The sequence below is a fragment of the Perissodus microlepis genome, chromosome 19 (assembly GCF_051167445.1).
Source record: "Perissodus microlepis isolate ML-2025 ecotype Zambia chromosome 19, ASM5116744v1, whole genome shotgun sequence".
Lineage (NCBI taxonomy): Eukaryota > Metazoa > Chordata > Actinopteri > Cichliformes > Cichlidae > Perissodus > Perissodus microlepis.
The window spans coordinates 12761170-12778810 of record NC_140479.1 but is presented as its reverse complement, the minus strand read 5'-3'; the positions used below and the strand labels follow the sequence as shown (position 1 = coordinate 12778810).

At 40.3% G+C, this 17641-nt stretch overlaps 2 protein-coding genes across 6 annotated transcripts in view; one reads left to right on the top strand and one right to left on the bottom strand.

The window, feature by feature from the left end:
* sobpa (sine oculis binding protein homolog (Drosophila) a) overlaps positions 1–10168 on the bottom strand; it is a 56365-nt gene extending 46197 nt beyond the window's left edge. For 2 of the 5 annotated variants that reach the window (XM_084914722.1, XM_084914723.1), the window contains exon 1: positions 9540–10166. In XM_084914722.1, the coding sequence (XP_084770848.1) occupies positions 9540–9635 (96 nt within the window). In that variant the 5' untranslated portion in view covers positions 9636–10166. Of the gene's footprint in view, positions 1–9539 lie in introns of all 5 variants that reach the window. The other 3 variants (XM_084914726.1, XM_084914724.1, XM_084914725.1) reach the window with 3 other exon arrangements.
* Positions 10169–15109: 4941 nt separating this feature from the next.
* pdss2 (prenyl (decaprenyl) diphosphate synthase, subunit 2) overlaps positions 15110–17641 on the top strand; it is a 37287-nt gene continuing 34755 nt past the window's right edge. The window contains exon 1 of the mRNA XM_084914761.1: positions 15110–15609. Coding sequence (XP_084770887.1) covers positions 15359–15609 — 251 coding nt within the window. The 5' untranslated portion in view covers positions 15110–15358. The remainder of the gene's footprint in view (positions 15610–17641) is intronic.

The window sequence follows — 17641 nt, the reverse complement described above, 5'->3', positions numbered from 1 at the left end:
CATGTGCATGCCATACCTGCAGGCCTAGCATGCAAGCACATGTGAGCGCACATCTGGAGCTCTGTGGGCTTCAAGGTTAGACAGCATCACCATCAACAATGAAAGGATTTGCAGTGATTATTTACAGTAATTAAAGTCTAATCCAAACATTCATAATCGCAGCCTGCATTTTTTTTTTTTTTTTTTGCCACAGAGCTTTTTAAAAATGGTGGTTAAAGCAGTGAAGGCTGTTAATGAGGACAGCTCATGTTTGCAGATGTAACGACGCTAATGCTTGAACAATGATGAGTGACAGCAGTGCTTTTTCTGCCTGAAGGTTCCTGGGAGTCAGATTTAGTACCGCGTCCTGAGCAGAGCTAAAGTTAGGTGCTGACAGCTAAATACATAACCTTGTTGTCACCCACTAAGACACGCTGTGAACACATTCCACATCCGTTAAATAGTCACAATTTCGCCTCCTGACGTTTTAACTAAACATGTTTTATTAATTTCTTTTTTTTTCCACTTTAAATGTGTTTATCTGTGCTCCATTTACACCAGAGAGTCCTTCCACACACATGCGGGGCAGATAATGAGGACACAGTAAATTAGGACTGCAATTAATTACCATTTCATTTAACGATTAGAATTATTATTAGCTTATTATATAAATATATAAATTCTAAAACTACTAGATTTGACATATTATAGAACCCCATTAAACAAAGAAAACACACAAATGAGAAACTGTAACCACTTTCCTCAATTATGGCTGAACCGTCAGTCAGTTAGCAAAGTAGTTTATTATTATTATTAACTTAGTTTTCATATAAATTAATTGAACTTGTCAAAATATTTTAGTCTAAACATATGAAATTGAGTAGCTCTAAATGCCTACCCTTATAGGATCCAAGGTTATAGCTTCTTACCATAGTCTCTATATAAAAGATAAGAATAACCACTGTGATGTACCCCATTGGTTTACAATCGTTCTTTATATATGCCATGTGGTTTTTGTAACCAGGAGTGACCCTATGGCCAAGTTATCAAGGCCTCAGTCGCACGGGTTGGAAAACCCTGAAAACCTCCAGGTGCTACGGGAAAATTTGTATTCCCCAACCAGCTGGTGAGAAGTTGCTGGCTGTAGCTAGGTGAAATTGGTCACATGTTTGGATGGAAGAAATCTGAAAGAGTATGGCGCAATCCTGAAACACAGAATATTCACCTTACTGCTGCAACAGACATTTTAAAAGGAGCAGCTCCTTTAAGTGAGCACTTTCATGTCATAGCAATACCAAAGCAATCACAAGGATTTCAGTTTCAGTTTAGGACCATACACCTATACACACATATACACCATATACCAACGTATACTTCTTAGTGACCAGTTTCACCTAGTGACTCCCAGCAACCACTTGCATACTAATAGGGGAATACACATTTCTCTAAAGCAACTGGTGTTTGTCAGGGGGTTACTGAGCAGTCTTGAGTGACTTGGGCCAAACACTAGCAACCATGGCTAGCAAGATGTACCTATTCTATGTATGGATGCATGCCTCAGATACGTATAAAAATAATCTAATGTTAATTTTAAGACACAGAAAATACAAATAAAATACAAGCCACCTGTCAAAGCAGCTATTCTCCTACTAGTGTGAAGTCTTAATAAACCTTTACAGAATTTAAAAGGGTGATTTTTTTTTTAAATATTACAATTTTTAAAAATTAGCTACACAAACTCAAAGCTGTGCTACAACATGCCTACGACAGAGTATTTTTTTTTAAATAATGTCTGTTTTTTTGAACATTAAAAAGTCTATAATATTCCAGTAAAATTCTAAAAATAAAATTAAAAAGCTCTAAACCAGCCCACTATGGCCTCTTTAAAATTATGGGAATAATTAATAAAACCTTAATGGAGAGGAAGATTTATGGGCAACTTACATAACAATAACCTGAAAAGAGGAAGAGTGCTGACAGACTCGAAGCGCACAAATTGGCAGGCACAAGTGCAGCAATTAGCCCAACTGCAAGGATGAAACCTCGAGAGGAACAAAATCACCCAGGAGAAAATCCTCCTTTTGAACAAACGAGATGGAGCATAACCCAAGCTGAATGTACTCCTGAGTAAACGGATGTAGCTGTAAAATAACCACATCACCAAGACAAAAACACAGCATCTCTCTGTGTCTCCCTTTCCTTCCTACCATCCTGTCCTCTAAGTCACCCTACTACTTCGAGAAAGGGGGAGCGTTATTAAGAGGGGAATCTAATCCCTGTTGGCGGCTCATCAAAGCAGCGGCACCAACTTTGGCTCTGCATGTGCCGGAGAGCAAGAGGCAGAAGGGCAGCTGCAGGTATCTGTATGTTACACTGGATGTATAGCCTTTTTATCTGGTTCATAATGGACAAAATCTCTGTTTATCTGCTGTAATAATCACAAAGGCTTCCAAGAGCCTTGGACAAAACTGAGGTCAAAGTGTGTTTCCTGCTGATTTCCTGATTTTGGCTGATCTCAAGAAAGTTCATATCTCATTCTGAGGAGTCAAACTTGCACATTACTCCCTCCCTCACATAAATCTTGGACTTCCCTGTCAGTTAATTTTCTCTAGTTTTGCATCAACAGATGTTGTTTACACGGCTTATCTTTAACCAGCATTTGGACTTGGTTTTGATGGTGGTTGCCAATGCTGTAAAACGATAAAGGTAAAAAAATGAACTTTTAAAGGAGGCTCTAAGAACCATGATGGTCTCCAGTTTTTGCAGTGCAGACAGAGACATAAAGGCGATTCTACCTTCAACCTGAAGTTACTGCAAAATCTTTTTCCCAAAGCTTTTGTGAATGCCTGTGATGTTACCGATTGCTGAAGTCTTCGCTCATAATCAGAGGAAATTGGTGTTTCTCTAAGGTGGATTCTCTTTTACAGCCTTTAAAAAAAACTTATAACTTATAATGCCTTGCAGCCAACCTGCTGAGGGATATTACTATAAACTACTCACTGGTGAAGTAAAACAATGGATTCATTTTAAAGAAGCTCTTCACTGGAAAAAATGACTAACTGCATGTGTTTTGCCTCGTGTTTTGAGTTATTCAGGGGGACGGTGCCTCCCTGGAAAGCCTGGTCAAGAACAAGTTTTCTGGACTTTGTGCATCTTTCCAATGGGATCATCAAACACGAAAGCAGCAGGAGGTTCTGCAACAGTGCTGTGAAACTGGGCTAGCTCCACAGAGCAAACACAGCAACCCGACATGATGAATGCAGAACTGAAGGTAAAAGCCAGTTAGAATACTACCTCTGACTGTGTGGGAAAATGCAAAAGAATAAGGTGGATTATCTGTTTAAAGGAACTTATTGTTAAAATTCCAATGTTTAAATAAACTAAAGCAATACTTAAACAACCACTATTACTTTATTTTACATTGTGCAGAAGACCTATCAATCGAAGCTGAACAAGGACCAGCAGGTACTTTCAAGTAATATCGATTTGTACAAGCAGAAGATGCAGTGACAAAATTCACATAATAAGAAAAACACATCTGGTTTGATCCCGGGAGGAGACACAAACCCTGTTTGGTCTTGCCTTCACTAAGGACGTGTGGCATTAAAACAACTATGCCGAATCAAAGATGTGGAGTGACCCACTGTGGCGACCCTCCGTGAATGATGGAGCAGCTGAAAGTAGCATTATCTATTCCCTTTAACCTTCTGGTAGTTAAAGTTTTCCTCAAAATTTGGTGATGGAAATGACAAAAAATACCTTTAAATTTCCTCAGCACACCCTTTCAGCCCGACTTAACAAGCCCTGTGGATGTCTCAGAGTCCCGGGACCTTCACACGACATTGACCTTGAAATATGTTTTTTTTTCATGCTGACTGATGGTAAGATAGAACATTCATCACTGTGTTGGTTTCTCCATGCAATGGTGAAGAGGTGAAGTGAAAACTACAACTTTACTTGCTGTTACCCATGTGCTCTTTTGTCAGTGAAGCAGTAAAGAGAAAGAACGACAGCAGGGACTGACTGCTGGCTCTAGAACTGCGGTTTCAAAAAGCCATGAAATGACCAAAGATAATTATACGCTGTATTTAAAAACAAAAGAAGAAATAGAATAACCCTTCTTTTACAGTGAGGCTTGAATTCATACCAAAAAAAGTTGAGTTGGTCTGCTACGACCAGTACACGAGTGGCTAATGTCAGCCCACTGTGGACAGGAACAGACGCTAAAGCTAACTTACTGAATCGGTTTGTTGACTTGCAGGCTTTCAGATTTAAGCATTTATCATTATCCTGATTTAAAATGCCTGCAATGCTGCGGGGAAAATGATGTATGTATGTAAAATGTATCTCCACTATTATGGACTTTATCTCCTTATAATCCAGAAACAGCCATTCTAGGCTACTTGCAACCTCTAGAAGCTAAGTCACTGAAAAACTTGATAGATCCAGTTTGGAATGATCACTGATATTCTTGTTGCTCTTGTAGGAACAGACCAAGGGCAGTAAATGAAAATTACCCCATAAGTCTAAAGCTGGCTCATTTACAGGTATTTTTCTGTTAATCTATGAGCTCTGTCCCTTTCAAGTAAACAAAGAAATGAGAAATGTAACAAGAACATAGATTTAAACAGATACAGCCAGCCTTCCATGATTCACCTATGAAGCACGCTTGCTTTTTTTTTTTATCCTTCTCTGCTACCATGTGATGGGTGGAGAACTAAGTACTCCAAGTACTAAGTACTCTAAGAAGTAAGTATTGCTTTTGTTTGCCGACGGCCTCTCTAATTCAAGCTCTTCACCCTTACTTTTCTCCTGAAATGGTTTATTTATGGTCTACATTTATTTTATTTAAAAGGTACTGTGCGTGTTAATTAACGTGAGCAGCGAAGTCGGGTTATGCAAATATAGGACAATTTTCACCTACAGTCACAGGCAGGTAGATGGCATTTATAGACAATTAAAGAAAACTGAAGATGCAAAACCCTCTGAGCACGGATGAGAGCAGGAAGCATGACAGTGATAAAACAAAGACAAAGCCATATAGTGTATTAAGGAAACATTAAAGATAAATTATGAAAACTCACAAATAGGCACATAGTACATAAACATAGACTGTTTATAAACGCAGTGACTTACAGCGACAGCACCTCTACTGAGCTGTCAGAGCAGACGCTACTGTTTGCCATCTCTAACACTGAGAGGCCACTACATTACTGCAGACACCTTCATCCAGTGCAATCTAATACTTCAGGACTGTATTTATGAAGCTTATCATATGCAGTTGACAATCCATCAAAGAGGTGTTGAAGCAGCTACAGGGTCACTGTGACCCTGTAGATGTGGATTTGAGAGTTTTTAAAGATTACTTCTTATATGCCCGTCAAGTTGCAACATAGAGGGCTTAAAAAATGAAGCCAAAATAAACGTGTGAAAAATTCAAGTTCCTCAAATGCCAACTTGAGGTTGACTCACCCTTAGACTTGAATATTTTATTTTATTGAGGCTTAGATTATACTCAATTCCTGACAAGACACGGACCACTGGACTGCCTAGGGCTCATGCTTAGCTGGTGCATTGTAATGTAAATTCTCCACGGATGAGTCTGAGAAGTCATGCAGACATGTGCACCAACCCTCATGCTTACTCTTTTATGTCACTTAGACCAGCGGTCCCTAACCCCCGGGCCATAGACCAGTTCTGGTCCGTGAGTCGTTTGGTACCGGGCCGTGAGAGTTGAGGCTTGGGTGTGACATTTATGGTTTTCAGGGGTTTTATCAGTTTATATCGTTATTTTTCATTGTTTTTATCATTAACTCGGTTTCCGTGGGTCTTTTCCCATGTGTTATGAATAAATCTTCTTCTGTTTGGTACCGGTACTGGTTTTATTTATCCGCGACACCCTAAAGGCCGGTCCGTGAAAATATTGTTGGACATAAAATGGTCCGTGGTACAAAAAAGGCTGGGAACCGCTGACTTAGACCCAAGAGGACTCATGGACACCAAACATTTAATCCCAGTTTAAAATTCATGCATTTTCAGTGGTGAAGATGATAAGACCAACAGGTAAATGCTAGGCTAATTTGAGAGAGGTGCAATTAAACGTATCAATGGGCACTCTAATGAGTCAGTGCAACTGCTTTTAGTAGTTAAATTGTAGTGCTTATTAGCAAGTGTGCATTGCATACGCGTGGTACAAGCTTTCACTTAAATCTGCAGGATAATTAGCAGCTTATTGATGACCTACTCCTGATACTTTCGCCTCACAAGCTGACACTTCTCCGTCACAACTTCAGCAGCTGACCCTGCTTCTGCCTGTCTTCCCCCTTGTTTCCCCTCCAGTAAGACCCAAACATGGCCAGTGGGCTTGTGGTAATGATGATGGTGGAAACTGGATACCTTGCGGGTGGAAACCAGAGCAGGACACAATACACCATGATAAAATTCCTGAATCCACGCGCCAAGTTTCCTCTTTGCCTCCTCCTCCTTCCTCTCCACTTTTCCACTCCCATGCTCCCTCTCTCCTCCTCTCCTCTCCCTCTCCTCTGCTTTCATTTCCCTTTACTTTCCTTGATATGTGATACAGTGGAGACGCTCGGGTTACAGTTTTTACAGCTCAGCCAGCCCAGTGCTGTATACATTCCTTTCTCCCCTGTTTCTTACCCCTCTCTCCAGTGTTTCATATCCCCTCCAAGCCCACTCCTCCTTCTCCTAGATTACTCACCGAGGCTTATTTTACCATGGCACACATTAAGCAGCCAGATGAAGGAAACACTGTCAGACTGTTTAGTTTTTCAGAGGAGTATGATCCCTCAAAAGGGCACATTGTGTGCCTCACTCTCTCCCTCTGTGTTTTCCTCCAGCTTTGGTTTGTATTATTGAAGATGAGGGAATCTTAAGAGGAGACGGGAACAAATCAGGTCTGTTTTTGTTCTGAACAGAAGAACCTAAAGGTTTTCTGCAGAAAATCAATACTTTTAAACTCAGGACTTGGTGTTCTGAAGGAGGCAACCATCATGCAACTCTGCAGCATAATATTAATTAACTGCAGCTCTGCAGGGAGCATCAGAAAGCTGAATCCAGATTTTGCATATGCCAAATTACACTTATTAATCATGGTATTTAAAGTGAACTGCACGCAGGTGGAACTTTCTACCACTGGATCGGTGTCTTAAATTAATTGTGTATAGACAACAGCTTGTGTGATGTAATGAGAGTTGAAATCCAAGGTTGTGTAAGGAGCTGCAATCGAACTTGTTTAGCCTTTTAAAGGTGTTTTGACACCTTAACCACATCTGCTACTCCCTTTAGTAGCTTCCCCTGGTATTGATGGAGATATTGGAGTTGTCACGAGGCGGCATCACTTTTCCCTCCACACCATCGGCACAGCTCTACAGTGTATCCGCTGCAATGCCGTACGCATTTATTGTCATATCTTAAAATCCACAAGCTGCTGACAGCTTTATTTGCTCACATATTCAAAATGTAAAAAATAAAAGTGATGACAAATTAAGCTGCTGCCATTCAAATGAGATGTTTAACGGGCATGACACCTCTCCAAAACATACAAGAGATGTCAATTCTGCTGAATCCTGAATGATGACCCGTGTCACAAAATCTGTCATCTAACAGCAAAACACAGACCTGCAAATAAAACATCATTTCTGACTGATGACTGGCATCATATAATTACTTGGTCAAAGTGATAAATTATCAGATGAGACATTCAGTGTGATTTTTTTTTTTAAATTCGTGTCTTTTGCGAATAGATTTTTAGCCTGATAGCTGACGTCTGAAATAATGACAGAACTGACAAAAATCAAACCTAGACTTGTGCTACAGAATTTGACAGGAAGACACCTCCTTCTGCCTAAAAGGCAGCTGGGAAACATTGGGCACATTTTAAAAGCTCCTCTGAGAACACCTTTAGTACTAGAACTAGGGAAATTTCTCCATGGAGAAAACCCTGCCTGACACACACCCCACCCACCCGCCCCCACCACCACAACCCTGCATCCCTCCCTTCTGCCATCAGGACCAGACAGAGAGAAAGAAAGAGAGAGAGAGAGAGAAAGAGAGCGCGAGAAAGATGGGTTAACTTTATTCTTCCTGAGAAAATGTGTCTCATTTCATCACAAAAAAATGTGCATTCAATTAAAATTCTGTTACAGCGTGGACTCTCCTTCCTCTAGGCTTACGATGAATTTTATCTGACAAACAAGGACTCTGAGAATTAAAAGTGAAGGCATGCATCTGTTCAAGAAAATGCTGGCAATAACAGTAGATTGCACTGGTTTGAAATTGTGCAAAATTAGTACAGTTTACTGCTCCATTCTTATGCATCTTTGACAGCTGCTTTGTTATCAGTAAAGTGCACATTACCCTCTTTGTACAGTTAAAAATAATAATAAATAAATAAGTGAAGCAGTGACACGTGAACGCGGCGGGTATTTTGGAGGGGTCTACATACAAAAAAGCTCTTTTTTATTTATTTTTTTTATTCCAGGGTTGTTTCAGGACTCGCTCAAAGCCAGCACCCTCGCATCTCCTCTGACAACCTAAGAAAAAAATTACAATTGCCGCAGTTATTCTCGGTGTGATCACCTGCACATTCATCCCATAACAGTGAAAACACCGGGTGCTTCTGCGTCTCCGGCCAGATGTGTACAAACAATGAGGAGATGTAGACAAAGCGGACACGCAGCCTGCCTCTGTCACACACACAGACGCCACGAGCACTTTCTTTTCTTTTTTTTTCTTTTTTTTTGCTCCATAATGAACCACACGGAGCTCACGGCTCAAATATCACAATGTGTACCGAGCGAAGAAAAAAATAGAAAACAGAGGAATAGAAACAACGTGTGTTTGAATGTCGACGGGGGAGAATCGTGCAGGTCGATCCCGGGAGACAATGTGCTCTTGTCGGGTGCGTAAAGCTCACAGACGCACATCTGGATCACACGCCTCTGGGCAGCTGGTCAACACACTAGCAAAAGCACACACACAAACGCGGGCATACAAAAACATCTCCAGTCAGAGACAAACCCACAAAAGCATCGCGGGGAAACCAGTGTTCCCCCATTGATTTACACTAATTATGCACATTGGCCGCTCTCCCCTGCGCTGTAGTGTAGCAGTATTAATAGTAATAGTAGAAGCTCTGTTGACGCCTTCACTGACGCACTGGATTTTCCATTAACTCTGGGTGAGCCATGAAAGGCAGGGCACACAAACGGATAGATTATGCCATGAATTGAAGCGACAGTATTCCTCCACTGAGTCAAAACTTAATAGTAGAGGAGTAGCTGTGAATGGGTGCCGCATCCATTGTGCAAGGCGGTATTGGCAGGCTGCGCTTAGAGCCTGGCGTTCAGGGTGGATGTGACAATAGAACTTGGATAAATCAAAACATCATAAATTAAAGTTTCACTATCACGCAGCCAATTGCACTTCAGTGCATCGTATTTTCTTTCACTGCCTGGCTAGTGCTTCAACACACATGCACGCTCCTCACAGCCACTCCACGCGTAATCACATGCAGCTGGGCACAGATCCCCCTTTACCTTCATCTCTTCATTTATTTCCCTTTTCACTGGGTGAGCTGGTTTTCGGCTTCTTTTATTTTCCGGAGGTCTGCCCTCTTTTTCCATCTCTGCCATGTTTTCTCTGTGATACTTCTGTCAATATTTGCGGTGAGGAGGGGAGAGGAGGGGTTGAGAGAGGCAGCTGTTTACAGTCGCCAGACGGCGGGTGTCTTGCAGCTTTTCAGCGGCCCGTGTGACGCTGGTGATGCCGCCGAGGGCTTGCGGTGCCCGGCTAAGTCAGCCATCTTCTGCTCGTATCCTCCACGGTCCGTGCGCCAGTGGTGAGCCGCCTCTGTGAGTCAAAGGAGAGGTTGAGTGAGGGGAAAAAACGAGACAGGGGGAGGGGCGTCCGCTGAAACATTATATGACGCGTTGATGATCAGAGGTAGGCTATTTCTTCTCGCTTTCCCATGGAGTGCAATCAGAGCAGTCACATCCACTTAGCGGTGCTCCCTCATGGTGACAGTCTGTAACCAGCAAACAGGTGCCCCCACACAGTCCTCCAGCCTTTTCAGGGGAGCCTGCTGTTGGTCAGAGCAACATTTAATGATGCTGTTAGTTCCCAACCCTTCTCCTTCAGTCATTTAACACCACAAAATCAAAGTTTCAGTGCGTAGGAAGAACTGAGCAAGTACAGTGGGTGGAGAGCTCTGTGGCGCTTCAGTAGGTCGGCCAGTGTTGCAGGGGTTCAGTGAAACTATGTCTTTTTGATTTTCCCTGCAAAGAGAATTTTAGTGAAATGTGTGGAGCAGGTGCATAAATAAAGTGTGTGTGTGTGTGTGTGTGTGTGTGTGTGCGCGCGCGCGCGCGCGCGTGCAGACAGAAGAGAAGTGCAGCGTGCCTGAAATTAAGTTTCCATCTGGCCCTCACAGTGTTGCTTTTTCTCACTAATTTCTCAACATGCAAAGGACCAACTGGGGGCACGAACTGTGTCATTTCCATTTACTTTTATTTATATAGCAACAGTTCACAACAGTGGCCATCTCAAGAGGCCTTATAATGTGACTCTATAATATTAAGATCTCCCTTCCTCTTTAACAGAACCAAGCTCAAAAAGGAGGAAGTCACATGCCACGATTGGTTGGGGTGTGAGGAGAAAGAGATAGGCCACAAACAACAAACAGGACAAAACACAAACTTAGGGAGAAAGAAAAGATGGGGAGAGCTCAAGAAATCTTCAGTGCATCATGGGAAGTATGCCAGCAACTTGAACCCTAAGCAGCATAAATTAGAGCTGGTTCAGGGTAAACAAATCCAATCCTAATTAAGCTTTATCAAAAAGGAAAGACTGGAGCCTAATCTTAAAAGAAGAAAGAGTGTCTGTCTCCTGAACCCAAACTGTGAGCTGGTGCCAGATTAGAGGGGCATGGTAGCTGAAGAAGTGTTCAATGCTCATTGCACTTATGGGGAATTCTTAAAATATATCTTTGATATCCTTGAATTGGCTCATTAACTGACAGCTGGGATATGCTCCAGAATAGATAGATGCATGGATATAGCAAAGCAAAGCAGCAGTTATCCCCCCCAATGGTCAGATGGTCTACAAGTGGTGGTACACAGTAGCCAGAAGCCAGCTCGGGGAGGTGTGGAAATGTGCTGCAACTCAAAGACAAGATGAGCACAGAGTTTTACTTAGTTTGAGGTTTATTCTGATTACACCTGTTTGCAGAGACTTGAAAGATTCATGAGAGTGATACTACAGAAGTCCCACAGGACATTTCTCTTTCCAATATAACTGTGAGCACGAGTCCAACAGTTTAAATGTAAATCAATTCCAGAGCTGATCTATACAATGTGGTTTCCACTATACTGATCAATCCTGTTTACTGCAGTTGTTCCATTACCGTCCAATATTCTACAGTAAAAAAAAAATCTGTCCTAATAAATCATGGTAGGCCATATTGATTGAGTCTGATTGTTCCGGAGGAAAACATGTATCAGCTCAGTATACACATTATCGCATATACTGTGCATTCATGCCGGTACATGCTGGTCTTGCAAAGCTCTTTAAACAAGACAATGTGACTGAATGTTTATAAATTGTGTTTTTTCCTCATGTCTAAAATGCATCATTTTCTTTGTGTCATACAAAACTGATCCAGCTGCCCTTTACTCTGTGATATTTTTTTGAATACAAGGCTGTGAGGTTCATGCATCCCTCTGCCTTAAAGTGGAATTACAATAAGGGAAGCTGCTGAGAGTGCTGCTGCTGCTGAGGCTGCTCGTGGCATAGTGACACCCATTTGAGCCGGAAAATCAGCAGGAACAGGAGCTGTGAACCGTGATGTGGGGTCAGGGTGAGATGACTTGTGTGTTACAGTGCATGCTCTTGCCTTGCCTTGCAAAGTGGCAGCTCAGCTACATGACAGGAGCCCTTTCTTTAATGTGCTCCCCCAGGTTTACAGCAGTCTGGTTTAGTGTAATTTAAATCTAACACTTTGAAAAAGGGCTACAGTCGAAGTGAATTTTTGATCTTACGTGTAAAATCCACACCTGTGTACACCCTAAAGCAAATTACTGGACTTAAGGGTACATGTGTATAATTTTAAGGTCTTTCAACGTCTGGTCTGTGTTTGGCCCAATGTAAACCAAAATTCTGTAAAACTTCTAGTCTTGGATTTTAAAATTATACCTTTATTTAAGATGCATAAAAACATTTAATACAACTGACAAGTTAAATTCTTTATCAGTCTGAACCGTCCACTCATGTCTGAGCTCACTGACTTACTGACTTCATAGTGTTTAGATTCAGCTTTTTAAATCATATTCTATTAGTTCATTTAGACTTTTATTTACTGAACTCTTTCTTTTTGTTTTATTTAACTTTTTCTGTTTAATTGTGCTACTTTTATTTTGACTTATTTAGATTTTTTGTCTTGTTACATTGTATTTTATTTTATTGAGCTATTCTACTTTATTTGAACAGTTTTAAATAGTTTTTGGTTAAATTTCCAGCCGATGTAACACAAGAATATCACAACTTTTGGATAGATAAAGTATTTTATCTAGATTTTTCAAGGTCCTTTAAAGTCCTGTCTAGGGTAAAAGAGAAGTACCTTAGAGGGTACAGCCCAAATGCATCTCTAAAGATACAACAATGTACTTTATTTTCTCAGAGTGTGCAATCTTACATGAATCAGTAGAATTCTGGTACAAATTTGCTAAAACTAAATTTGATCCTAACCTTCTTTGCTCAAAATCACCAAAAGGAATACATGGCTCAGTTACAAAGTGCAGTTTTCCTACTGCCTAAACACAAGAACGTTGTATCTGTGTGTGTTTTGTAAGTGGCTACAGTAAAAGAGGATGCAGCTCCGTGTTGTGTAAGCTGTCCTTGACAGACTTCTCTGCAGTCCTGTTATAAGCAGATGGAGGAGGATTCAATGAAAGCTTTGTTAAACCACTGAGGCTGTGAGGGCATTACCTTATCACACTGTGGAACGGTTATATAGTCACAAAGATTGGGTTACATGAACTGCAACATGAGGACGCTCACTTTTCATTATTACAGTTTGAAATCAGTTGATATTTTCAAGGGGTTTTCTTTAGCTGAAGTACATGACATGACATTTAAATTCATGGTTTTCTTATCTGACATTTGCCTGAATACAAACACATAATAAGTTAGGGAAGACCTAAACCACAATTTAACCAAAAGTGAGTGCATAGTGGCCTAAAATCTCAGGAAGTATGTCTTTAATTTGCTGTAATCTGACTGAATATGAAACTCACAGCAGTTTGAAGCAGGAGCAAAATAATGTCACTGTCAGTTGAAAGAAAGAAAGAAAGAAAGAAAGAAAGAAAGAAAGAAAGGGGGCTGCTTTTTTACAAAACTGAGGAGAACTGATGTGCTCTAATGATTACACATTACATATAAAACACATTAAATCACAGAGCAGTGCTGCCCTCATTCAGCAGCTTTACAAATGTGTATGTAATAACATCCAACTCAAATGGAAAGCAGATGGGCCCTCACATTAGCAGACCACAGACACTGCTCTTTCTGCTGTGCAGAGACCTTTTTTGATCTTTGCTCACTTCTAGATAACACATGTTAATGATAACTTAACATTTTGACAGTTTACAGTTTTGCTTGTTTTAAAATAATTGTTTCTATATATTAGTATATTATCTTACATTGTTTCAGGCTCAACTAATTAAGTAATTTGTAACCTCTGGATTTTCATTTCAAAAATCCAGAGATAAACTGGAATGGTTGTACTAGCTTGATTTCCTCCAAATAGAAAAATCCATCTGTTTGATGTGATCTGGGGAGATCTGGTGGATGGGTCAACACCACGTGGTCTTTGATATGTTCATCGAGCCATTAATGAGCATGTTTTGCAGTCCTGCTCTGGAAGGCTGTTGCTGTTGGGGAGTGCGGTTGTCATAGATGTGTGTGGAGGCTTTTATGGTTAAACAGCATTGTGGAGAGTGACGATAGATGTTTCATTTAGGTGTTAAAGTTTAGTTTTGATTAAATCAAAAAAACATTTTTTTCCTTATTTGGTCAGTGCTTATATTTTACTCCATCCTGCTTCAGTGTCTTCATTCAGACTTGTGGAAAGAAACTAAATAACATATTCATTTACGTCGGTCAGTTTCACTGGCGCCAGCATACATTCCAGTTTGATTCCTACCAACACTCTGAAGGTCTGTATTTACTGGTTTGCTCACCTGCTTTTCTGATCCTGGATTATAAAATATTTTCTCTTAAAAAACAGATGGCTGCTGACAGCAGTGAAATTTTTAACAAGTGACCAAAAAAAGATTAGCTTATTAATTACACTATAACAACAACAATAACAACAACAATAATAATAATAATAATGATAATAATAGCTCACCTCTGTATGCTTATATAAGATAAAAGTATTAAATTTAGGAGGAAAAATCATGACAAACTTACCATAAAAAAATAACACATTTGAGAGACAAAAGTGTCAAATGAAAATAATCTCAACACATGTATAGTAAAAACTAAAAAAATCTTTTAGTCAGTGATCAATATGGATTTTTTTCCACAACTGACTTTTGGTGTTTTCATTATTTATTTATTTATTTGCTGCCCATAAGCCAATTTCAGGTGAGCATCTCAAAATTCTGACTCACTAGGTCTAAATCTTGAGTTACATTTCTATAAATTTGAACTTACTCAAAAGGAAGTTGAAAATTGAACATACTCCGTAAAAGTAAAACATTACTGACTGGAGTTACCTTTGCCTGGCAGAGGCAGAAGCTTCTATACAGTTCATTTTGTACAGTTAGGTTGGGAAAGAAAATCTCACATATCTACAAATTCAGTGACTCTAATATGGCGCTGTCAGTAATATTTTACTGTCGTCACATGTAGGGTCTTGCCGCTGAATAAACTGTGTCAAAATAAAAAAAATTATAAATTTTATGATATATACTCACCTTGTGATATTTCGATTAAAACACACCCCCAAACCTTTAAAATACCCCTTTTTTAAAAAGGAGTTTGGTTGGGCGTGCTCTCCGGAGCAGGGGCGTGGCGGAATGTGATAACAGCCCTAACTACGTATTTCGACGTAACGTATCACGTGTGTAAAAATGGCGGCTTGCAGTTGCAGGTCGTGGGTAGTGAAATACAGCTGTCTATTCTGACTTTGACTATATGTTTGTTCAGTTTCGAGATTAATTTTTAAGTATTTTTAAACGCGGTTCGGCTTAATGACATGTGGCGGCATTAGCGGTTGAATGAGCCGTTTAAACTTGCAGTAGCTGCTGTCAGAAGCAGCTGTGCGCTACTCGAGTGTTTTTAAGTAGGAGAGAAGATGTTTTCACCTTGTTGGTCACGACTGTCCTGCGTGGCTTTGTCCAGCCTAGGAGGTCTGAGGACGCTGAGTCTGTTCTCCAGCTCTGGATCTTCAAACTGGAGCAAAGTTGTCTCCGATGCTGAGAAGATCGTGGGATATCCGACCTCCTTCATGAGCCTCCGCTGCCTCCTCAGTGACGAGCTCAGTAACGTTGCCATGCACCTGAGGAAGTTGGTCGGCACTCAGCACCCTCTCCTCAACACTGCCAGGTAAGCACCGGGGTCACCAGGTCCCCATAAATACAAAGAAACACAAAGATAGCGAGTTTATTATACATAACTGCAAAAAATAAAAAATAACATCTAGAAAATGCAGATCGCTAAAATACGTTAAAAACTTGATTTTTAGAGAAATATAGGAATAAAGTGCGTACTTTCAGTTGTAACTTGAGGGGTTTAAAAAGAATTCTGCATTACTACTTTAGTAGAGCCATTTCAGAGCCTCAGATGTATTTAGACGAACTAACATAACTTTAAATAAAAGCATTGTTTATTTTCTTGTCGTATCTTTGGCAGTCAATGACTTGCTGGAGTCTAGAACCCATAGAAATCACCATATACAGCATTTCCTTCCTTTAGATGCTTTACTGCCTGTTTATGGGTCTCGCTGCCCTCCGTTTTGTATTTAATAACTGTACAGACATGCTCTCTTAGGTTGAGATCAGGTGACTGTCTTGGTCATTGAAGAATAGTCCATTCTTGGGTTGCTTTTGCAGTGTGCGTCGGCTGATTATTGTTATCACCTGTGGAGCTCTGTCTGCAACATTTGGCTGAATCTGAGCAGAGAGTGTAGCCCTGTACACCTCTGAGGTCATGCTTCTCTTCTGTAAACTCTACCTGTGGTGCTGGCAGGCATACATGCCCACGTCTACACCATGTTTGACAAATGTGATATGCTTCAGATCTCGGTGCAGGTTCTTTTAGGTGTTCTCTGTTAAGGTCTAAAATGGCTTGCCTGTTCTTGCGTGTAACCGGTGGTTTGCACCTTGCTGTAAATCCTCTGTTTTCATTCATGAAGCTGTGTCTTGAATGTAGACTGTGACATGTCCTCCAGAGTGTTCTTGACTCAGATGTTGAGAAGATGTTTTTCTGAACCAAGGAAATTCATCAGTTGTCCTCTTCGACTTTCTTCTGTGGTCTTAGACATTAAATCTAATCCAGAGATTTTATTTTATTTCATTAGTTTGCCATGAAATAATGATAGGACAGTCCCAGCTAGATTTTACTTGTGTGAGCCAACTGCACAACTGCACTTGACCTCATATATCCGGGTATATCCTTTCATTACTCTGTCACCGTCAGGCTAAAGAGCAGCTGACCACAATCAGCAGTTATTGTTTGGTGTTTTTTTGTTTTTTCTTTGAGTCAAGCAACAGCCGATGCGTTGAGAGTGGAGTTGTATTATGTGTATTTGGAAAAGTGCATACACATAAATTTTGGTGCTTCATTCTTTACATTTTGATGCAGGGGTGCAGGGAGGACTCACTTTAGTCTGTGGTCAAGTGTTTGAAAGTGTCCATAGTTTGATGTGAATACTATAATATCATAAGTAAAGCCAGCTAATAGCCTGTTAATTTCCCAGCTTTGACTGCAAGACTGGCAGATGCAAGGAAACATATAAACTGATACTAAATGCATTACTCATTGCTGTTCTGTCTTACAATAACATGTATTAGCTACAGGTGGCATGATAGCAACTGTAGGCTCTTCTGCTAAGAAGTTTGGCACTAGCCTTGACTCTGAAGTGTGGAGCTCTCTGCAGGAAGAAACAAATTAACCCTCATAACAATTCAGCACAAAATTTGCTGTATGTGAAGAGAATGGGGCCACTGGCTGAGATTTAATAACGATTGAGTTCTTGTACAAAAGTGTTTTTGGGCTGAATTTGGTTCATTTAGTTGCAAGAAATATTTGGAATGAGCAGGATTTCTTTGATGACTTAAGGTGCAACACTACAATTAAACATGTTAAAGATATAAAGTAATAGAAATCACCCCGAAACTTCCCCGGTTGGTTACCTAAACAGAGGATATATATCTTTGTATTACAAATTTACTAAAATTGTAAGGGCAACTACTGCACCGACATAATTTTGATAAGTTTGTAGAACATAAATCAGGTGCAAAAGTTGTTTTTCCAGTTTTTTAACACGTTTAATTCAAAGATTTTTACAGATGTATCACTGCATGAATCAGAAATGCTAAAAAAATGTCAATTACTACAAGGTTTTTAGGTATAACAT